The sequence below is a fragment of the Salvelinus sp. IW2-2015 genome, linkage group LG32, assembly GCF_002910315.2.
Source record: "Salvelinus sp. IW2-2015 linkage group LG32, ASM291031v2, whole genome shotgun sequence".
NCBI classification, from domain to species: Eukaryota; Metazoa; Chordata; class Actinopteri; order Salmoniformes; family Salmonidae; genus Salvelinus; species Salvelinus sp. IW2-2015.
Genome location: NC_036871.1, coordinates 1560271 through 1584039, shown reverse-complemented (window position 1 = coordinate 1584039; position 23769 = coordinate 1560271). Strand labels below are relative to the sequence as shown.

Here is a 23769-nt window from a genome sequence, read left to right as displayed (position 1 = left end):
TGGACAGTAGTACGCGCAGTTTCACGTTTCTTGCACGCCTATTCATCCAAAAAGTGAAAATGCTGCCCCCTATCCCCAAAACGTTTTAAGGGTGTTCAGTGCAAAGTGCTTGTCAGGAGATGACAAGCAACTTATTTCAAAAGAGTCAAGGGCATCATGTGAGTCACAACAGTTAAACCAGATTTTGTCCACTTGACCCTTGGTGGCGATTTCCTAGTTGTCTTTGCTGCCAAAATTGGCTCTTGGTTGAGAATGGATCATTTTCACCACTCTGAGAATACAGGCCCTTGCAAAGTATCCTATTTGTATAGTTGTGATGTCTAACTCATAATTGTGCATTATTGTGGAAGATTACCATGTGCATAGTGTTTAATTCAAGTATACATTTTAAGGGATTTCAGTTTTATTGAAAAATATAGTGATAGAGGTTGTCAAAGGGCAGTTGGCGCCAGATTCAAACATATGCCAGACACTGTAGATATGTGTCAAATGCATGTGTGCGCAGTACTGCTAGACCAACTTAGGCCACTTTATGTGACTAATGTTTGACTTATTAAATCATGTGGAACTGACACACCGACGTCACAGCCTTGCCATGGACTGATTAACCTTTGTGTGTGGGGTGCGGGGGAGGGGGGAGCTCATGTTTTAATCTCTACACACAAAGGAATTCTCCGGTTGGAACGTTATTGAATATTTATGATAACAACATCCTAAAGATTGATTCTATACTTAGTTTGACAAGTTCTTCGACCTGTAATATAACTTTTTGAAGTTTTCGTCCGACGTTCGGCTGTACCTGCACGAGCGTTTGGATATGTGTACTAAACGTGCTAACAAAAGTAGCTACTTGGACATAAATAATTATCGAACAAAACAACAATTTATTGTGGAACTAGGATTCCTGGGAGTGCATTCTGATGAAGATCATCAAAGGTAAGGGAATATTTATAATGTAATTTCTGATTTCTGTTGATTCCAACATGGCAGAATTTTTTTTCTTTTTCTGAGCGCAGTCTCAGATTATTGCATGGTTAGCTTTTTCCGTAAAGTTTTTTTGAAATCTGACACAGCGCTTGCATTAAGAATAAGTGTTCCTTAATTCTATCTAAAACATGTATCTTTCATCAAAGTTTATGATGAGTATTTATGTTATTTGACGTGGCTCTCTCGCTTGCATTAAGAATAAGTGTTCCTTAATTCTATCTAAAACATGTATCTTTCATCAAAGTTTATGATGAGTATTTATGTTATTTGACGTGGCTCTCTGCAATTTCTCCGGATATTTTGGAGGCATTTCTAAACATGGCGCCAATGTAAACTGAGATTTTTGGATATAAATATTAACTTTATCGAACAAAACATATATGTATTGTGTAACATGAAGTCCTATGAGTGTCATCTGATGAAGATCATCAAAGGTTAGTGATGAATTTGATCTCTATTTCTGCTTTTTGTGACTCCTCTCTTTGGCTGGAAAAATGGCTGTGTTTTTCTGTGACTTGGCTCTGACCTAACATAATCGTTTGGTGTGCTTTCGTCGTAAAGCCTTTTTGAAATCGGACACTGTGGCTGGATTTACAACAAGTGTATCTTTAAAATGGTGTATAATACATGTATGTTTGAGGAATTTTAATTATGAGATTTCTGTTGTTTGAATTTCGCACCCTGCACTTTCACTGGATGTTGGTCAGGTGGGACATTAGCGTYCCACGTACCCTAGAGAGGTTAACAGACTTCCCCAGAGGAAGTTGCCGCCACTATTTCATTGTAATTTCCTGTCCTAGAGAGGAAATGCATGTTTAGGTTCAACCGAAGAATGATGAAGGCTACTTATACATATTCACAAATTGGGTATGAGAATTTCCAYGTGGAGTTGATAAACATTAACAAATAGGGCACTGAAAGCCGTCAGTGAAGCTAGCTTGAATGCTAACCTTATCTAGCTAGCTATCKTGCTAACATTATCTAGCTAGCTAATGTTATCGGTTGTTGTTGTTGTTTTTTACTACACCGTATTCAAAATATTAGCCAACTGGCTCTATGGCTGGTTCTGGAGCTGGATATGTCATAAGCATTGATTTAGGGAAAACTTTGCCACACTGGCCTATTGTTATATCCAAAGTTTTGGCATCTTCTATAAATTGCAGTGGAGCACATAGTGAAACAAAACTTTAATGATCAAAACCATTCATCTCTGGGCTATGGGTGGAGCATATCACACATATATACCATTTATAAAATTGTAATATTATTTTTTTTAAACAGACTAGCTAAAAAAWWATTGAACATTTATAAATTATCCAATGGATTATGATAATGTTTCTGGTTTAAAAAAATGATGCAAAAACATATGTTTGCACCCTCTATTTTAAATTTGCTCCATTGCTCAGGTGGCCAAGTGAAACACAAGTCTGTTTGGTTCATCTGAGTCGATAAGAAGAATAACTTTACAGGTGTTTCTGATTGATAATAATTGGGGCGGCAGGTAGCCTAGTGGTTAGAGCGTTGGGCCAGTAACCGAAAGGTTTCTAGATCGAATCCCCGAGCTGACAAGGTAAAACAATACGTCGTTCTGCCCCTGTTCTTAGGCCGTCATTGTAAATAAGAATTTGTTCTTATCTGACTTGCCTAGTTAAATAAAAGGTAAAAAAAAAAAATTAAACAATGCCATGCTGGTGGGTGGTAACATTCAAATAAAACCCAGCCCTGAAACGAAATGTAGGCCTAAAATGATTTGTATATCATAGGAAAAGACACCACATTCACACGGATTTGCAGTGGGCAGTTTGGATTTGTCACTCAAGCCCAAATATATCATACTTTGACTAAAACAATGACTTAAATGTTTGTCGTTGACTTAAATCGTTGTGCAACATTATGGGTAAGCTCTGGCCATTGTCTTTCATCTCKAAAAAGTTGATTTCTACTGGTGTGGGCATTTAACATTGCTCTATATATGAACATTAGAAGATAAAAGTAAACATTGAAGCATTTCCTGTTTCTTCTAAATAAGATGGCGTTTGCCAGCCCACTGGTGCTTCCAAACATTTATAAACCAACTTTTATTAATTCATTTGTCAGGGACCAACTTTTTTGTCTTCAATGGACCTTCATCAGGGGCCTTCACTTCCTTCTAAGTATACMGTTTTTCTACAAGCACCTGGTAACACAATGGAGTGAGTGTAGGAACTACTTCCTAATCTTGAGTTGCACCCCCTTTTGCCCTCAGAACAGCCTCAATTCGACGGGACATGGACTCTACAAGGCGTCGAAAGCGTTCTACAGGGATACTGGCCCATGTTGACTCCAATGCTTCCCACAGTTGTGTCAAGTTGGCTGGATGTCCTTTGTGTGGTGGACCATTTTTGAGTCACACGGGAAACTGTTGAGTGTGAAACACAGCAGCATTGCAGTTCTTGACGCACAAACCAGTGCGCCTGGAACCAACTACCATACCCTGTTTTAAAGGCACTTACTTTTGCGGGCTGGTTTCCTATCTGACCACTCCTGCACCTCGATCATGTCTCCAGGTCCACCGATAAAGTACTGGTCCTCATAGGTGGAGTTCATAGGGATGTCAAAGGGGTCCCAGGCCTGGGTCAAGGGGATCTTAGAACACTGCTTCGTCTTCTGCTCGATCTGGAACAGCAGGCCACTGTTGTACAGGTAGATAAACTCAAAGTATCTGGAGAGTGAGTGGAAAACAAAAGAAAATATTAAAATGTCAAGTTTGTAATAATAGGAGAAAATGCATGTGATTTKAATCAATCATACTGTAGCTAGGTAAATAGTAGCTATTCAACATAAGAACCACAGGGTTGGTCCTTTTAACATTAGGCCTATTATATTGCCTTTTGCATTACTGATTGAGCATTGATAATAACCAAGTAATTAGATTATTGTTCAAGGTCTATCTATGCTGTGAGAAAAACACTTCTCCTCTTTTGGCTCTGGCTGTTGTCATTTGTTTTACTTGGGCCTATTAGGGGTACGGAGAGCTTATCCAAAAACAGGGCACTGGATCAACTACTTTCATGAAGGTCAGCAACAATGCTGACTCATAGGTCTGAACATAAAACAGTTCTAGTTCATAAAGAACACATATGCTTATTATTTAAAATATGAATATAAAAACATTTATAGTCTTATTATGTTGGTAAAGGTTCAATATCACACAATGTATTTTTGTTTCAKAATTTTGCTGTTATTGTCTATTTAGGTCTGCAATCACGATGGTAGAGGGACAGCTCAAGCCATATTGACGCTTTGTAGCGGCCATCATCGGTATAGCATCAGTATCCACAATACCTAAGCTTTGTTTATTTGACCTCAGCAGTTGGACAAACGCTATTCATGAATAAMAACGAATGTTTCAAAGTAGCCTGCTTACTTCTGGCATGGTGTATGTCTTTTATTCTGTTGAAGAAGCCTTATTCTGTGGTTCTGTGCATCATACGACACCGAGGCCCGTGCATTTCGCCCAGTGTCGTGGTTGTATTCGACGGATCTGCCCTCCCATTGCAAGGGCGCAAGACAGGGCTGAGCCGGTGGTGCGAAAGCTGTCTCCGGGTAGCTCAGAGCAGGTACCACCGCTCCCAAGCAAAATGCAAACACAAGAGGTACAAAATGAGTCATCCTGGAGATATGGAATTCATTCAAGTGAAGGTAAAAACCATGAACTGTTGATTCCATTTGATATGTGGCAGCAGGTTGATAACACCACTGAGTCTTTGATACCGTTACACTCAAATAAAAAGCCCTTTGGTTTTTTTCATAGCAGCTCACGCAGTCGCAAATCCGTCATATGATAATAAACATGTTTCTATAAAAAGGATACATTTAAGGTAATATTATGTTATATTAATTATTGTAAACATATATAGCATGATATGCAGTCGTACCTTTAGAATTTAACAAGCACAGGAACATTTAGCATTTTGAAATGTACATGTTTAAAATGGATATTTGCCACTTATCTTTATTTCTTTACAACRTATTTATATAAATGATATAAACATAAATAATAGCCAACAAATAATAGCCCATACATAGTATGGAACGCCGTTTGGGTCTTTACGTGTCAAAAAATATACACTTCAAATAAGCTTGTTGACCAATCAGGACCTGAATATGACTGCAGTCACATAACAATTTATCGCGTTCATTCATTTTTTACGTAGTTATTACACATTGATTACACTATCACTCGTATTTCATATGTCAAAACGATTCATCGATACGTATGATATGATGCTGGTAAACTTGTCTCGCGCACCTGCCCTTCCCCAAGCTCTGGACAGTGCTTGTCATAAAAAAGCTAGCTAGCTGATGGATGCAAACAATGTTCTTCCCCAAAAACACAGCAAAAAGACAATCTGTTTCAATAGCTATAATTAGCTAGCTAAAGGGGACAGATCAAGTAGCTAGGTGTCATCATCTAAAATAACCCTAATTTGTAAGACAGTTCTTACTTGATTAATGGTGGTCGGACCCATCCATGTGAAGCTAGCCATAATAAGGATTAGCCACAATAGTGGACTTTGCGGTTAGCCTTCAAAATAAAATGTCATTGAGAGTAATGCAAATGAATACAAATAGTAGAATTATGCCATACTTGAATAGATCGTGCTAAACGAGGTTGGAATGTTGTTATATAAAATCAACAAAATACAATAATTTCTTAATTTCACAAAAATCTGTTGAAATCACACTGGATGTATTAAGACTTTAGAATTGCATTGGGGGCATACTTATTTCACTGTACAACCTACCTATGGATTGTGGATCAATGACATGGGGTATCAGTCTACTCAGTGACACCCAGAGAACATTAGCGTCGTAGCTCTTATTGCATGACTCTGAAACAACTGTGAATTGAGCCTCATGTATTGTACCAGTCAAACTACTATCTGTATTGAACACTGATCCAGAGGAAAACCAATACAACGTGGATGTTCTGGAGCCTGATAACTCTTGAGGAGGACTTTGGGGGAAAAGCACTTGGGTACTGAGTAGGCTGATACCCCATTTCATTGATCCCCAATCGTTAGGTAAGGCTGTACAGTGCAATATGAATGTCAAAACGCACAATAGGCTGACTGGGGAGGTGATTTCCCACAGTCAAAGTCCCGCAATATGAGCTACGACGCTAATATTTCTGTAATCTCTTCAAAGTTGTCTTCTCTGGTTGTCTCCAAGTAGACAGATACCCCATTTCATTGCTCCAAATTCCAACACTCCAACCATGTTTAACATTATCAAGTCTAAATATGGCATGATTTCAACAATTGTAACCTTCTGCATCACTTTCAAATAGGGACTTTTATTTTAAAGGCGAACCACAATTTCCACTATTGTGGCTATCTTCACAACACATAACCCGGTACGGTCAAGCCATAGTATAGTAGTTAGATAAAGCTAGCTAGATGCTTATAACGTTAGTTTTGGGCAACAGGGTTAAGTAGCAGGCTAGCTATTTTTTTCAATAGCAGAACAAGAAGTGGCTACCTAGCTAATACTTACTCACAYGGATTCCCAAATCATTGCTAAGAATATTGAAAATGACTCCAGTTTCTACTGTTCATTGTTTTCAGGCTGGTTGTATTGGTGCTAGCTAGGTACCAAGCTAAAGCTAGCTAGTTACCCCATAAGTTGCTGATAACATCTGTATCAAAGATATTTGCAAACATTTTTGATCCTGCTCGTTTGATCCTGATCTAATATCAAATAATATCGAATGCTTACACAGACGTTTTCACATTCGGTCGAACAAATAATGCCTTATTACCAACGCGGTATTGTATAGTTTTGACAGTGATCGTAATGGTTGCGCTTGGCTTGCACGTGCAAATTCAGCACACACAACATTCTATAATAGAATTGTGTTATTTGACGTCAGGTATCTTTAACGCGCAAAGACCCAAACGGCGTTCCGTACAATAGGGTAGGCTAGCGTAGGCTAAATTACATTATGTTTTTATTTCTATCTTACTGTTATCTAGATCTGTTCATGTGCATGTTTTTTTTTATCATACTTGTAACGAGAGGGCGGGCTTGTAAAAGTTTTGGTTCCATCAATCAGTTGATCGCTAGTTTCGCCAGAGATAAAACAATAACACAATTTCTAAACCATACTRTACTGTCTTTGACAATAGAGCTCGCCAGCTTGTAGTCCTAAAACCCGGACATTAGTTAGCCTACCTCTGGTTTGTTCAGCCATTGCTATAGGGAAAGAATAGGGTTTTGGCACATATAGCGAAAATAAGGTCTGAGATTAACACAGGTTTGGGAGTTTTTATACGTTTTGTTCTATGAGATAATATCAGTTGGTTAACATGACCTTTATGATTGATGAAGGCTTTGTGCTTTATGTGCCTTTTTAAATTACATAAATTGCTTCATAATTCACAAAAAGTGACGTTAGCTGATTAAGATGATCTAATTGAACAAAACGTATAAGATCTCCTAAACTTGTGTTTACCACATACTTTATTTTGGGCATTTATCCAAAACCCTACAAAAACTCTATTTCCCAATAGGCTTAATTCCACGAACCATTGCGGAGTTGGTGCCTACAAAAAGACGCCATTACCTATTGCCAGAGATGAAGCGAGGCCCAACTCAGCGGAAAATCTGTCTCCCTCCAGTAGGTGGCGTTTTTTTTTTTCTTCGTCCACTAACCAATTMGTTTTTGTATGGAGGTAAATGAGAGTGTCGAATTTGGTAAACAAAAAACATGTATGGCTTGTTGCTACATGAGGTTTATTGATAAAATAGAAGTTTCGTAATGCTTAAGTTGTTACTAGTGTACTGATATAAGTACGACACGTAACATCCCAGCAACTTTGAGAAAACACGCTATAACGGAATTATCTCAAGATTGCTATGCATATTCATAGTAGCATTGCGTCTCTCTCCATGGAATACAGGTTGTTGACGTCAACAACCCTCATGAAATATTCAAAATAATATCACTATAATGAGATGTATCCACCAATCAAAATACATGATAGGCGGGAGCTAGACAGCCCGCTGGGCCACTTTGTGGACAACGACTCATATTGTTAGGGTGAAGAGACATGTATCTAGTATCTAGTTTCAATGTACAGTGAAATGCCTTTCTTGCAAACTCAAAACCCAAGAATGCAATATTCAATAACAATGAATTACTAGAAAAAAAGACACGAGAAATAAGAATAGGAAATATGAAATACACAATAAAGTAAGTAAGTAAGTAAGTACCTATACTATATACAGGAAATATTTTAAAAGTCAGTTCCAATACAATATTTACATGTGCAGGGATATTGGAGTGATGGAGGTAGATATGTATAGTAGTAAGGGGACTAGGCAACAGGGTATAAGATAAACAGAGTAGCAGTAGCTTGCATCCTGTCAGTATATCCATAATCTTTGCTATTGATCTCTATGTGGGAGGGTTAGGTTATAATGCCGCATTTAAAACAACTGGGAACTCGGAAATATGCCGACTTCCGAGTGTTTATGACAGTGGAGGCTCCTCAGAGGAGGAAGGGGAGGACCATCCTCCTCAGTGAATTTCATAAAAATAAAAATTGTAAAACATTCAAAAAGTTATACATTTGGGATAAAACTATACTAAATATAATCACGTCACCAAATAAGTGATTAAAACACACTATTTTGCAAAGAAGGTCTACAGAAGGTTTACAAGCCCGCCCTCTCGTTACAAGTATGATAAAAAAAAAAATAGCTGGTCCCGTGTGGCTCAGTTGGTAGAGCATGGCGCTTGCAACGCCAGGGTTGTGGGTTCATTCCCCACGGGGGGACCAGGATGAATATGTATGAACTTTCCAATTTGTAAGTCGCTCTGGATAAGAGCGTCTGCTAAATGACTTAAATGTAAATGTAAATGGTGTAGCCGGAGGACAGCTAGCTTCCGTCTTTCTCTGGGTACRTTGACTTCAATACAAAACCTAGTAGGCTCATGGTTCTCACCCCCTTCCATAGACTTACACAGTAATTATGACAACTTCCAGAGGACGTCCTCCGTCTTTCAGAGCTCTTGCAGCTTGAACTTACATGTTGTCCACCCAATCAAAGATCAGAGAATGAATCTAGTACTGAAAGCATAAGCTCCAGCTAACTAGCACTGCAATGTATAAAATGTGGCGAGTAGTTGACTCAAAGAGAGAGAAAGACAAAAGTTTAACACTTTTGAACAAATTCATTTCTTCCAAAATTAAGGAGAAGCAAGAGAGAAAGAGAGAGATTGTCATTCTTTTTCACTTTCAGTTTCACTTACTTAGCTAGCAAATGCAGCTAGCTAGTTTAGCCTGCTGAAACAGAGGGATGCTATGTTAGCTAGCTGGCTATGACTTTCCAACACAACACTGGAACTCTTCCAAGTCAAGGTAAGCTTTTGGTATTACTAATTTATTGCCACTGGGGCCTGCCGGTGTAACTGCTTACTGACTGTACACTAACGTTGCTGCATGATTGTAGTGGGTTTACTAACGCGTTAGTTCTATTAGCTATGTTGACTWTAATGTTACTTTAGCTAATATGGGGACTAATAGAGTAACAACGATGTAGGCTGTGTGCAGCGGTTTGGCTTGAAAAGTTTTTTTCACCTGGTCACATATAGTTGATGTATTGGGCATTGAAGTCCACAAGCGAAGGGAAGAGGTGAGAGGAGGAGAGCCATAGATGTGAGAATGAATACAACGTGGCTGCAATGAAAGTGAACTGTGTTTACGCGTGATCAGGGGTGTATTCATTCTGCCGAAAAACATTTCTTAAACGGAAGCAAACGGAACAAAAACGGGGATAAACTTACCTGAAATTGTCCAATAGGCTCAGTTGGTAGAGCATGGCGCTTGCAACGCCAGGGTTGTGGGTTCATTCCCCACGGGGGGACCAGGATGAATATGTATGAACTTTCCAATTTGTAAGTCGCTCTGGATAAGAGCGTCAGCTAAATGACTTAAATGTAAATGTAAATGTAGAAACTGTTGAACTAATGATTACATCCTATATCAACTAGATGCAGGCAAGAGTGTGCAAGGCTTTATTGAATGTCACTGTCTGTCCATGTGTCACTCTCTGTCACCTCAAATTTGCCTCTCGACCTGTGTGCACCTACGTTGTAAACTTTCATTCATAGGCTAGGTTGTTGCAAACTCATGATGGGTATAGGGAAAATGTTTGTATCATGTTGTAGCCTAAACCTATCGCTGTTACATTGAACTGGGTGAATGGAATATGAATGAGAGTCATGTAATATGCTGTAATAGAAATAAGGCCATGCTCATTAAAAAAAATGGTCCTTCCACCTCTTTAACGACACTGACCTTCTGACCTGACATCATGATTTGACCTCTTTTTTTCCAGAGTTCAAGACATCTGGGACCTGGGAAATACCAGATCAAATAATGACTTCAGTGATCTTCAGGTTGGAAAGTCGGAGCTCTAGAAAGAAGCCTGAGTTACTAAGTTGGAATTCCGAGTTTAATGACTGTTAGAAAATATTTYCCACAGTCGGAACTCATTTTTTCCGCAGTGTCTTGAACAAACTGAAATCAGAAGTSCGAGTTCCCAGTTGTTTTGAATGCGGCACCAGTTGTCYTGAAAATCTTTGGTTTCGCCACGACGTGGACTAATGAGGAGACAGTGGATGTGGTTGGAAGAGCGCGCTTTTTTGAATTGGAAAAGCGTTGCGGTAGCTATTGATAAAGAAGAACATCAAGACGAAGCAGCTGCTTTACAAGTGGGAGCGCTACGGAGATTGTGACAGACGGTTAAATGGCRTCCCTTGAGAAGGCAAGAACAAAATGTATGTCAAGTGAAGTGCAGTATCATCACAAGGAGACKTATACTTGGAATACGGAGGGGAAATGGAGTGAAAAAGAGAGGCAGAGGAGATCTAAGAGAGAGAGGGAGGAAGAGGGTGAGCTTGAGTATTCAAATTGGCAGGAAAAGGGGAGATGGTTTGTTAAAGAAGAATGGTAGAAAGTGTAAGCAGAGCGASCTGAAGACAGGAGGTGAAATTAAAGTGAATGAGGGCGAAGTATCGGAGGTGGTAGGTGTGGTGAAGTTCTCGGAGCTCGAGGCTTGCACCGAGGGTCAGGGTGAAGATGAGTCTGACAGTAGGAGTGAAGTTTTTGGAAAAAGTGGACCCTTGCCTTTTGGCTGATCCATTTGTGGTTTCAGGGTGGGTGATAACAGAGTTGGATGCTGTGGAATCGGTGAGGGTAACCAGAAGTGGTCTTGTGGTAATTGTTTGTGTTTCTGCTGGTCAGAGGGAGAAGGCGCTCCGCATTAAACGAATGGGGGCAAGAGATGTGAATTGTTTTTCTCTCAAGAAAAGGGTGCCATTGAAAGGAGTGATTACTGGGGTAGCAGTAAATGTAAAAGTTGACCAACTGAAGGGGAAGATTCCCGGTGTTTGTGATTCTCGTCGTTTGGTGCGACGCAGACAGGGTGGCGTGAGTGGTGAAACAGAAGATTATTGTCTGTTCTTTTGAAAGTTAATGTTGAGTCTTTGCCCGACAAAGTGATATTAGGCTATATAAGTTATCCTGTACGTGCTTTTGTGCCGAATACATTACGTTGTTACAGGTGTCAAGCTTATGGGCATGTGGCAGCAGTGTGTAGGAGGGAGGTTTCTAGGCGTGAGAAATGTGCAGAAGGGCATGAGACAAAGGAATGTGTAGCATTGGGGAAAGTAGTGGTATGTGTTAATTGTAGGGGTGCCCATGGGGATAGGGATCAGAAATGTATGGTGTGAGAGAGGCAGGTTGAGGTTTCCAGGGTTAGAGTAGTGCAGAAGTTGTCATGCTGAGGCAGTGAAGAAAGTAGAGGAACATGGGTCAAAGGGGAGGGATCCYGAGAGGAGAGGTGTGAGTAGTAGAGCTGTACCATTTAGAGTGATAAACCAACAAGTGATATATGTTTCAGTAAGATTGGATTTTTAGCATTTATAGCAATGGCTATCAACTGTACTGCAGGGATTGAGGTTTTGGTGGCAGCTCCAGAGAGGTATTTGGGTGTGCGAGACTTGACATCATAAGAGTTACAGGGTGTGTTAAGTCCCACCCTTTCAGGTTTTTGGCCTGAAACTAAATAMTTTTAAATAGTGGTGTTCTTGTTTATTATGTGAGATTTTTTTGGGTGAGTGTTGTGTTAGATGGCAGGGTATTTGTTTAAAAAAAAAAAWAATTCAAGCAAAGTAGAAGGGAGTTGTMCTCCAGTCTAGTAGGTGGCGGTAATGCAAAGATTTTGGGTTGAAGAAGAAGTTAAACCTCATCGAAGAAGAAGTGGACTGATGACGTATTGACCTAAGATGGCGAAAAAACTGCTTAGGAAATCTCCTTCGTCCTCAAATAAATTAAATAGTGCAAACATGACGGATGATTTTCAATTACATCTCGACTCAAGCGACGACGACGCTGCTCCAGAAGAGCTGACCTTCGAAGAGTCAAAGGCTTCTGCTCTACGGAGCATGAAAAATGCGTTGAAGACATCCAAAAGGTACAGGATAGCTACCTGCTAATGCTAACTATCGCCTCATGGTACAGTAGTATTTTGTTTAGTTAGAGTAACGTTGATGAAATCACGTTTTTTTAAATCGAAAACCAGATGTGTTAGGCTTATTTCTAGTAAAACACATAAATTCTGCTCTTAATTTTTACAGTACATTGCAAAAGTGATATTTTGGTATTTTAGTAGTAAATAGTTAATTTTGCCCACCTAGCGGTTCAACTCTACTCTTAAAATCGTGATGTAGAGAAGGTGCCTCTAAATTAGGGTTCCCCAATTTGGCCCCCATGTTTTCTGAGCAAAAAACATTGTTGTTAAATTTTTATTGTTGGGCATAAAATACTTCCAAATGTAAATCACTTGGAGTTGATTTCCTGCTGTTTTTACAATCTGTTCCCAAGTATTCCCACGCGTAAGAGACGTGATCTTATACTAATACTAATACTAATTGATTGGATTCATATAGCCCTTACATTATTGTGCCAGAACTCTCAACACACATCAGCTGTCAGGAGGAGAGGTGAGGAGTTATATGCCAATTAGGAATGAGGGGAATGATTAGGTGGCCAGGTTGGGAATTGGGGCAAACACCCCTACTCTCACAATAAGCGCCATGGAATTTTAAATGACCAGAGTCAGGACACCCATTTTTACCTCCCATCCGATAGACGGCACCCTACGCAGGACAATGTATCCAAATGTAATCAAGGTTTGAAATKATTGTTTTCGTCAAATATAATCTGTTTAGGCTTCTTACGGTCAATTTGCAGTCGAAAAATATATWTTTTTTTAATGTTCTGGCACCCTGACCACCCGCTCAATAAAGAAAATTGTCTCGTGGCTGAAGCTAGTTGATGATCCCTGCTCTAAGTCTTATTCATCTCAGGGGAGGTGTTCGGTATGAAATACACTTCCATCTGTATATGCTGAGTGGTACCGCCTCAAGGCTTGCTATAAAAGCAGGTGACAGCGTGCCTTATTTGGTAATGGTCTTGGTAAATGAAGTGTGCRAATATATTCTGCATGATGCTTCCTTGACTAGACCACTGACCTTACACAAAATTCAAAAGGCATTAAGGCACATTTCTGTCTATGACCAAATTCAATGTTTTTGCTTACCGTTTCATACTATGAGGTYGAGGATATGTTTGTTTTTATATTTGTAGCTACATCCATCATAAGAAATTGATGTCAGTGGTGGTCATGTCRACTCATATTTTTCCAAACCGCTATGACTGATTGGTCTGCTCAAACAGTTGGCTCATGGTTCAATGGTTGAGTTCTAATCCGACATGGGGAAGATCTTTTTTTCAAATCTTTTTGCTATATCCCGTGCCCACACACTTCTAATTCTGAAAAGTGATCGCATACCTGTGAGGGGTCACCCTGGTAGTAGTTTTAGGTTTTTACACAGTACCCAAGACCAATCTGAGTAAATTTAACCATTGAAAAAAGCGCTAGTGCGTAAATACTGCAGTCYGGGTTGGATTGAATTGAGCCMTTAATTTAAGCTATGATTGCATTTTCTTTCCAACWCGATACCGCGATAAATGTGAGTCCACATTTCAAAGATTTATTGCACCCCATGGGGGATTTGAATTTACACCGCAAGTGGCAGTAGATGTCTAGGAACTCGGCACCTTACCACTGTGAGCTAACTGTCCAGAGCCATATTTCCTCACAATGCACATCATTTTATTATCAGAGCGTGCCAGTGGACTTCTGGTAAGTATGCTTWAGTGAGAGAGTATTGGGATATTTATGAGCAATTCCCCCTCCACCCACAACTTCTCACCTGAATTCGTTTTTGGAAAATGTTAAGGGGTTGGGCAAAGGCTGAAATTGGGGTTGAGAGTTACCCTTCAATGGCCGGCCTGAGGTAACGCATTCATTTGTTCACAGAGAAAAGGATTTTCTCAAAGAAAARCGAAGGAAGAGACAGGAGCTGTTTCAAGAACAGAAGGTAGGTCCATGTCGTCAATATTATTAGCACAGTAACGGCGACGTTACGTCTGTCACAATTGAATCATAATAATTTGGTGGGCGCTTACCAAGGTTTCCGTTCTGAGAATGTGGCCGCGGTCCGGCAGCATTTTAATTTACCGGACCCATATGCATTGGGTGTGTAACCMGATTAGGGAGTCCGCCCACGGTGTTCAGAATGACGGTAATTCACCTCAACAGAACATGCAAGTGGAGGATGCGGTGGCGCGTGTCCTCACCGCACACTTTGAAGATGCTCGAAGGACTGTCCTCGTGTACTTTTCCTCGGCCAATAAGACGAGTAACGAACAGCAGAATCACTAGCCTATGCATAGTCGGCTCGTGCGTTTAGAGTTTGGGGAAGCACATTTTCACCAGCAAAAAATGCACCTTTTCTGATAAAGCATTCCATGGATCATTGGATTTGCAGACTTATGTAATGTGAGGAGTAGATTGTATAGTCATCATTTAGGCTAATATAACTCAATCACTGTGCARMAAAAAAAMAGTTAATGCATGGCTGAGCACGKATAGCGTAGAGGCCTGTGTTATAGGTTATATCAGAAATTCTTCTCTGCATGGCAAAATAAAAACAYWTYWYRYRMWWMTMYWMTAYWYTWTATRWSMSSRYACAYWKKSRCARWMWYWTTTWWWATRWSAMAWRWSACRSWRKMSYMYWCTSYKSWSACWSWSWMWMASAKMWMWAKARAMWSTGTTGTCCATATAATATGCYTATGAGAAGGGGAGAAACATCAAATATGGAAAATGATTGTCCAAAAACAAATGTAAGTGTCACTGACCTAACAATAATGAGTGAATGTGCGCACTCGCCGTAYTAGAACGATTTAGTCTTATCATTGTCTTCTCTTTACAGCAATAGCCATTTTCTTTCCAAACTATTTTCCCATGATTATGTTTTGAAATATGGTGATATGCCTGGCTGGGCCTCTACTTTTGACTGACGGTCACAACTCAACAATCATCTATGTGGTATTAACCCAAATTGCGCACGCTGCCTTTCCTTCTGACTGCAGGCAAWGTAATTTAAAACGATCCATAACTTGTTTTGTTTTTTAAGGCTAGGTGAAGCTAATGATTCTCTGGCCAAATTATGCTTTAGTAGGCTATTTTGATTTCTTTCTTTCTGTATAGGATAATTAGGCTTTAGAATTGTGCCAATTTACTTAAGAAAAAGCTTCCCCTAGCCTGAGGCTCATAGGYGACATGTCCATATGTCAATCTACTATCCCCCATAGTAGAAAGGTTGACCTATTCTATTGGTCAGCTTGTTGAGAAAGAAATAGCCCAAACAGACTCTGGGACAGTTGTTGGACAATAGATCCCAAATTCATATAACCAGTAGGTCTAGTCTACATTCTTTTTAAAAACAATGAATCAAATGGTGGTGATGCCGTCTAAGGCACTACAGACCCAGGTTCGATCCCGGACTGTGTCGCAGCCGGCCTCAACCGGGAAACCCATGAGGCGGGGCACAATTGGCCCAGCGTCGTTAGGGTTGACCCRTCGCGCATTAGCGACTCCTGTTGCAGGCTGGGCGCACGCACGCTGACACGGTCGCCAGTTGTACGGTGCAGCTGGCTGCCGGGTTAAGCGAGCAGTATGTCAAGAAGCAGTRCGGCTTGGGAGGGTCATGTTTTCGGAGGACGCGTGGCTCTCGACCTTCGCCTCTCCCGAGTCCATACGGGAGTTGCAGCGATGGGACAAGAGTGTAACTGCCAATTGGAGAGAAAGTGTAAAAAAAAAAAAAAGAATCTGATGCAACATGCTTGCATTTTTTTAACCTATTATTTCTTAACATTAGCGTAGCAATGCACACAAGGCAGTAGTCTACGCGCTAATGTGCATTTGTCTACCGGACAATGAAAGAMAGTTTAAAAACCAATAGAACGTTTGAGAAATAGACTACTTGTTTCAGTGGCACATGGCGGGTCTTTATAAAGTAATTGCCTCCACGGATATGTTCGGCTATTGCCTAGGCTACATTAAAGCAAGGTGAAGCATGCCTCATACTGTATGTAGTAAAACGTTCAGGTTTCAAACAAGTAGACATGTTTTCAAAATGCATACTGCCTCCAGCTAATTGCAAAGTGGTGTGTGACGCATTAATGAAGCCCCCTCCCTTACGTTGCTTATGCATTTGAATGGGAAGTGTGCTTTAGTTACCAGTTGAGAAATAAAAATAGTATCTTTTTAAATTGTGGCCAAAACTTATTGGGCTTAAAATAGCTGTCTGCCAGATATTCATGCTGTGTGCATGTAATAAGCAAGATGCATAACAAATATACACGYRTGCCAATTTTATTCCACTAAATTATACAAATGAACCTATAGAACGATAAGTATGACCGGTCAAATGTATTTACATCAACTGGTATTTCCATAAATGAATAGGCTAAAAAGCAGAATATTTTATTTTTCTTCTCCCGGACAATTGTGTTTAACCAGCTTTTCTATTTTGTTACAGCCAAAAGCCAGCTATTACCCTGGTGCTTATACATGTCCTATTTCACACATGTACAAGTTTGTACTATACGCATGTGTGAACTAGATATTAGTTTTTTTTGCATATCCCAACTCCCCCTGAGACCAGCCATTATCCACGGCAACCCTGGAGCAATTAGGGTTAAGTGCCTTGCTCAAGGGCACAAACAGATTTAACCTTGTTGGCTCTGGGATTYGAACAAGCGACCTTTCGGGTACTGGCCCAACACTCTAACCGCTAGGCTACCTGCCGCCCATTTGTGTCAGAAGTTATAGCAAATAAGTTCACTTGCATTAAGGCAGTGTTTTGAGATGTTCTATTTCTCTCAACTTTCAGTTGCCAAGGGCTCAAAGGGTTATAATTTTGAGTGAATTTCTCTTCCATGTTGTTCTGTACAGAAAAGAAGACTTCTCCCTGCACATATTCTAGAAGAAATTGACACAGCTCCATCAAAGTAAGTSTATATTCCAATAAGCCTATATCCCAATATGCAACAATTATGATATACCTTTATATTGGCATATGAAACTAACTCTTCCTAACCCATCTCTTTAGAAAACAGAAGCTACCTGGAGATCAAGGTAGATATGTTAATCACCTCAGATTATTAAAGTAGGCGTCTCATTTACCTTTCGACAAATTGTTAAATGGCTATTGCTTSAGTTTGTAAAACTAAATTGGTATTTTATCCTTAATCCCAGCTGAAAGCAACAATGAAGAGGCAAGCTGTTTAAGGGAGGAGGGGAGCGAAGGATCGAAAGAAGGGTATGAGAAAGAGACGAAGAAACGACTCAAGGGAAATATCCGGAGGTAAAACTGAATCCTGGTCCCATAGGCTGCATTTACACAGGCAGCCCAAATTTGATCTTTTGACAATAATTGGGCAAAATGTCATATTTGGGCTGGCTGTGTAAATGCAGCCATAAAGGCATGTCTAACATGCTACACTGGATGTGTAACATTTGCCCTGCGTGAGATGAGGCCATTTATTTAATTGAAACCTGGACATAAGAAGCGTAGCTCCGTAAGAAGCTTGTGGTGGTTCTATTATCAAGAATTTTGACACGTGGCTCACGCTCTGCAAAAGTTACTAATCCAGTGTAGACGCTAAGAGCCTACTGKTTTTCACAGCTCCCCTGTAACGGTTCACCACTAGGCAAGCATCCTTTTGGAAAACTCCATTCTAATGCTTCTTTACTGACTCACGCCTCTTGTTTCAGTCTGAAGGGGAACTACAGGGTAATGAGGGTGGCGGACCAATCTTCAAACAACTCCCAACAGCAGACAGCCATGGATTTCATACAGGCCAGACTGTATGGCCCGGGAAGTCGGAGGACGACAAGTATGAGTACTCACCAGAGWTTSCATTTGGAAAAATGTGRCGCTGGACATTTGACCCATAGCATTTTAATTTAACGGACATTTGAGAAATTTTACGGACCTGGGTGCGTAACCTGATTAGAGCGCCCATCCAGAGGGCTCACAATGACAGATTACATTTCGACGATGGGTATTCATCTTAACAGCTGATGCAACAGATCAGAATGTTTAGCTTAAAAAAATGGAATAACAATTTCTTCATGATAAGTGAACGTTCGTTCCATAGGCAAATGCAATTAGCGGGAAAACCGTTGTCAAAAGCGCACCGCACATGCGAGCGGTTTCATGTGACAGATGAAAATATCTGTTTAAAATTTAGAGAGGGGAGATCTGGTTGACGAAAGAGTTGATTTGTGTGCCTCCCRAGTGGCGCAGTGGTCTAAGGCTGTGCTGTGCCTCTAGAGATCCTGGTTCGAGTCTAGGCTCTGTCGCAGCTGGCCGAGACCCATGGGGGAAAAATTCCCAGAAATGTACGCACGAAAAGCTCTCGTGTGCAAATTTGTTTCATCCCTGTTAGTGAGCATTTCACCTTTGCCAAGATAATCCATCCATCTGACRGGTGTGGCATATCAAGAAGCACATCTGTGTGCGGAGTATTTCTATCTGTAATAAAGCCCTTTCGTGGGGGAAAAACTTATTCTGATTGGCCTGGCTCCCCAGTGGGTGGGCCTATACCCTTCAAGGCCCACCCATGGTGGGCCCGCACCCCTGCCCAGACATGTGAAATCCATACACTAGGGCCTAATGAATTCATTTCAATTGACTGATTTCCTTATATGAACTGTAACTCAGTCAAATCTTAGAAATCGTTACGTTTTATATTTTTCAGTTGTAATGTTAATACCTATCACATTACACATTTAGTAATGACRGAATGCATTTGAAACTTCACACAGTAAAGCTTGACTTAATACAATTATTTTATTGATAGGAGTGTGGGGAAAAGTGCTSGTGCACTTATAAAAGCCTATTTCACACCATAGCCTGCTGAATTTGAGTTTTTTTTCCATTTAGATTTTGGCACAAGTGAAAATGTGGCACTGACTCGCCCATGGATTAAGGTTTCAGCATTGTCACAATGAAGAGTTCGGCGTTCGACCAACCACCTGCGCTAGCACGCGCAGTTACAAGCCTGCTTCRGTTAGCGGCAGGCAGRCGAGCAATATCCACTTTTGTAGTGCGGAGGAAGCCTGAGCTGGCTAGCTTTAGAAAATTGTGAGTAGATCTAGCTTCCACTGTAGTATACTCCTGTTCTAATATCAGCATTTGTCTCTCTTTGCTGCAGACAATGAACTTCTCTCCCTTCAAAATAAGAGGGGCCCAAATAAAAGTGCGGCCATGCAGTTTGTGAATAAGAAATGGGGTGAGTTTCCTACATACTTCAACAAGCTGTGGTTGGCTCAGTTCTTCCACAGTCAATACACCATTTTTACATAGCTGCCAGGACTTAAAATGCATCTGTAGTAATGTGATTTATGGAATTGCATCTGGCTCTCTTTGGGTCACACTGCTACTCGGTTTACTAAATGGTTTTGTATAAAGTATGTTATCTGGGAAGGATTACTTACCCACGATGTCATATCCTTACAGGCACAGAGAAGAAAGCAAAGGCGGAGAAGTTGAAGAAGCAATGGATTCACAAACAGAAGGTTCCATCAAGCTGAGCAAATGGGGAAATATGGGGTGGACACCTATCGGGTAATCGCCCTTTCACTCTGCCCTGATCTGAAAGCGCTGGATAGGTTGAATAATTATGGTTATAGATCAAACTAGCCTTCTGATTTGGGTCAAAGTGCTTTCACCTATCCAGGCCATTGAGGAGCTGGATCAAGCATCTCAGAGTAGGAGTGCTGATTATGTAATTTGTCATTGTGATGTAAAATGGAAACCGAACCTGAATCAGAACTACTACTCTGATACAATTGATAAATATGAACGCCAATCTGAGTTAAGTAGACCAGCTTTAATGATTTTTTAAATAGTTGCACCTTATGTGGAATGATCTCAAACTCCTTGAAGTTGTAGCCTCTAGGGCAATTCATGTGGATGTTAGAGGGCCTTTTTACTGAAGAATGCTATTTTTCCCATATAGTGTAATTGGTGTKAGACACACTGAATAAAAATGTAAACGCAACATGTAAAGTGTTGGTCACATGTTTCATGAGCTGAAATAAAATATCCCAGAAATTCACACAAAAAGCTTCTCATTGTGTGCACATCCCTGTTTAGTGAGCATATCTGACAGGTGTGGCATATCAAGAAGCATGATCATTACTAGGGCTGTCCCATACTAAAAAACATCTTGGTCGATCGAGAGTCGTTCTGTCAATGTTTAAATGTATTGTTCCACAGTCACACACCCTATGTTTGAATAAAATCAACTACATATGCACTGAACTGGGCTGATGCTTTAAGCACACTGTTTGATTAAATAAGACAAATGACGATGGTCACTGTTTTTAAGAAATGACTGACCGGCGCATGTTGTCTCCATCTTCTCTACTGCAGCAAAAGGGCAACACAGCAAGTGTTTATTGCGCTGAAGCTACAATTTCAGCCATTTAGTTTTGTTTGAAAGGTTGTTACCAAAAAACTTCCCTATTCCCTCAACTCTTGCTCATTTTACGTGAAACATGACAGCATCGCATGCAACCAATAGGGCCTAACCTATCATAATCATATCAATAAATGATTATAAATGGATGCAGAGGATGTGAAAATCGAAATGGGTGAATATTTACTGGTTGCTCAGGAGGGAAGTCAGATCTGTGGAAGACATTTGACTTACTTATGGAAACTACTGGAGATCAAGAAAAAGGAGGGTATACGAGCAAGCGTTGCATGAGTATTGTGTYCCAAACAGTTGCTGTTAGATTACAATATATAAGATACTTTATTACAGCAGACYAAACAGTTGCATGCATTTGTGAATTGTGGTTTGTTTAGGCTAATAATTGTTTAATTTTAAAACAAAAAATGGTTGATTGCATTTCAAAGCATGAATGTATCGTGTGTTGGCATGAACGATTGATACTTCCGATGTATTCAAATAGAGGCCTAAATAAGTTACAGTATTAAGACTAAACAGGACACGTTCTTAACCACCATGGAGCTGTAGGTCTATACAAGACTACTATACAAAGCCTACTAATGATGACATTACTTTATGATAATAATGATAATTATTTATGATAATAAAGAAAAATGTGCTGTTAGATTACAATATAGTTTTTCTGCCTGTTTGGAAAAGTGTAAACACTAAGTAATACCAGTCTGTTCTAAGGGGGGGGGAAATTGTAATGCCTTTTACAGCATAGCAAAGATTAAAAACAGCCGAATCTGTGAAATCGCTTTATCCGACATTTTGCCATGGCATGAGACTTGGTGCTCGCGGAATCAGTAGGCTATTACACTCAACAGAAGCCAGATCTGTCTTATGTCAGATATATGGATGATTTATAAAGCCAGGCACATTTAAGTTAGGCTATTGATTATAGACCTCAACCTAATTAAGTTGGTTTCCTCTCTCCTCAATCTGCTTCGTCAAATTGCCTAAAGGGCTGGTTCCTCATCTCTGCTGCTGCTCCCTCCACCGCATTGTTCTCAATCCAGATACGCTGGTTCATTTTGCTATTATGCACATAGTAACATAGGGAAAGGTGCCAATTCTACAGCGAACTGAAGAATTGTCCGCCGGTTCTGAAACAGTGACCGTATCCAATGCGGGAGAAAGCGCATTTGTTTTAAAATGTGTTGCACCATTATTTTGTATCAATATCTGAAATTGTAATGTTTATTTCTATACCATAAGCCACCTCTGTCATTTTAGAGAATTTGTCCGAACAACCAACTGGCATCACAACCACAAACCATGCCAGCCCAGGGCCTCAACATCTGGCTTCTTTGCCTGTAGGATCGTCTGAGACCAGCCACCCGGACAACTGATGAAACAGGAGTATTTTGGTCTGTAATAAAGCCCTTTGTGGGGGAAAACTCATTCTGATTGTCTGGGCCTGCACCTCTTCCCAGTCATGTGCAATCCATTAGGGCCTATTTGACTGATTTCCTTATATGAACTGTTGCATGTTGTGTTTCTTTTTGTTCAGTATAGATATGTATAGTGCAATTGTTTGCKGTTCACGCAGCGCTCCGCTGCAAAAGAGACTTGTGGTCTCAGTAAGTCTCCCTGGCTAAAAAAAAAGGCCAGGGAGAAATTTCAGATTTAATCCAAAGGAGGATGTAATCTGTAACGGCAGCCTGCATTGGAAATTTGTCTTCAGCGGCAACCAGGCGAATCTGAATCAACTGAGACCAGACTGAAGCATGTGATGAAACTGCAGCCCAAGTGGATGTGTCAAAGCTGAGTCCCAGATATGGTTGTGCCATCTTGGGTCTGCCCCAAATGGCACCCTATTCCCCATTTAGTGCACTACTTTGACCTGGGCCCATAGGGCTCTGGTAAAAAAAGTAGTGCACTATATAGGAGAAAAAAAAGGTACCATTTGGGACAGACTTATCTATGTAAGATCGATCTTCTGAAGGTAATTGGGCCAAAGTTCCAAATGTTTTTATACTGTATATCATGCAAAATGATTTCTAAACTGAAAGATGTGCTAAAGGAAAGAATGGTGTGATGGTCAGACACTGAGGGACGGTTTCCAAGAAAGATTATAAATACCCAATGCGTTAGCATTTACTTTTAGCCATAATACATAAAGCCTGAGAAAGTTCTGTGGATTAGATCCCCCATGTCCATGTGATATTATTCATTGTGATCTGAAAAGCAAAAGCGATCCTAAATCACAACTGTGAGATGCTCTATATGGCCCCTGCTTGTGGTTTCTCTGCGGCCGCATGCACTAAAACACAGTTGCAATGTCGCCTTCCTAGGTACGTTTTTTTTTATTGTAAACGTGGTAACCACAGTGCAGTTGACAATACTATTTTATTTTCCATTTTGCTGTTGAGAGTACTAAAGGAGATCCGGTAAACAAAAACTAGGAAAGAGTAAGGCCGGGATTCAATCAAAGGCGCGTTGTAGGAAAGCTCATTGCAAGGGAACAATTTGCCTGTTAAAAGGCAAAGTCTCAGACGCTGCAGATGTTGGCTCAAGTGCTATGCTGTCGCCTTTGATTCCCGGCCCAAGTCTTTGTTGGGTTGATGACAAGTGTTCTGACAAAAGCAGCCTATAAGGGCTTTTCACACCTGAAAATGTGCATGTTTGATATACAGATTTTGCAGAGTATAGGATCATTATAGTAAATTTGTAGGTTAAAACCCTTCTCCAGGTATTGTGAAGATCTCTGCAGAATCTTGACGCTATCTCAAACATGCCATTATCCCAACATTTGCTTCCCTGGGATGTGGTTAGCTATGAAAAG

The 23769-nt window shown here is 40.3% G+C and overlaps 2 protein-coding genes and 1 long non-coding RNA gene across 3 annotated transcripts in view; 2 read left to right on the top strand and 1 right to left on the bottom strand.

The window, feature by feature from the left end:
• Nucleotides 1-5863, bottom strand: part of epdr1 (ependymin related 1) — a 14474-nt gene extending 8611 nt beyond the window's left edge. Inside the window, exons 1-2 of the mRNA XM_023978013.2 lie at nucleotides 4394-5863; nucleotides 3480-3688 (exon numbers count right to left, since the gene is read on the bottom strand). Coding sequence (XP_023833781.1) covers nucleotides 3480-3688; nucleotides 4394-4695 — 511 coding nt within the window. The 5' untranslated portion in view covers nucleotides 4696-5863. The remainder of the gene's footprint in view (nucleotides 1-3479; nucleotides 3689-4393) is intronic.
• LOC139023444 (uncharacterized) overlaps nucleotides 1-23769 on the top strand; it is a 295267-nt gene that overhangs the window by 60785 nt on the left and 210713 nt on the right. The window contains exon 2 of the long non-coding RNA XR_011474566.1: nucleotides 8735-8898. This is a non-coding gene — a long non-coding RNA (uncharacterized lncRNA). The remainder of the gene's footprint in view (nucleotides 1-8734; nucleotides 8899-23769) is intronic.
• nol7 (nucleolar protein 7) lies at nucleotides 9229-20785 on the top strand. The gene is made up of 9 exons (XM_023977584.2): nucleotides 9229-9395; nucleotides 10375-12513; nucleotides 14425-14485; nucleotides 17407-17462; nucleotides 17564-17589; nucleotides 17710-17818; nucleotides 18229-18350; nucleotides 19674-19751; nucleotides 19979-20785. The coding sequence occupies exons 2-9, from the start codon at nucleotides 12326-12328 to the stop codon at nucleotides 20050-20052; spliced, it is 714 nt and encodes a 237-aa protein (XP_023833352.1). The 5' UTR covers nucleotides 9229-9395; nucleotides 10375-12325; the 3' UTR covers nucleotides 20053-20785.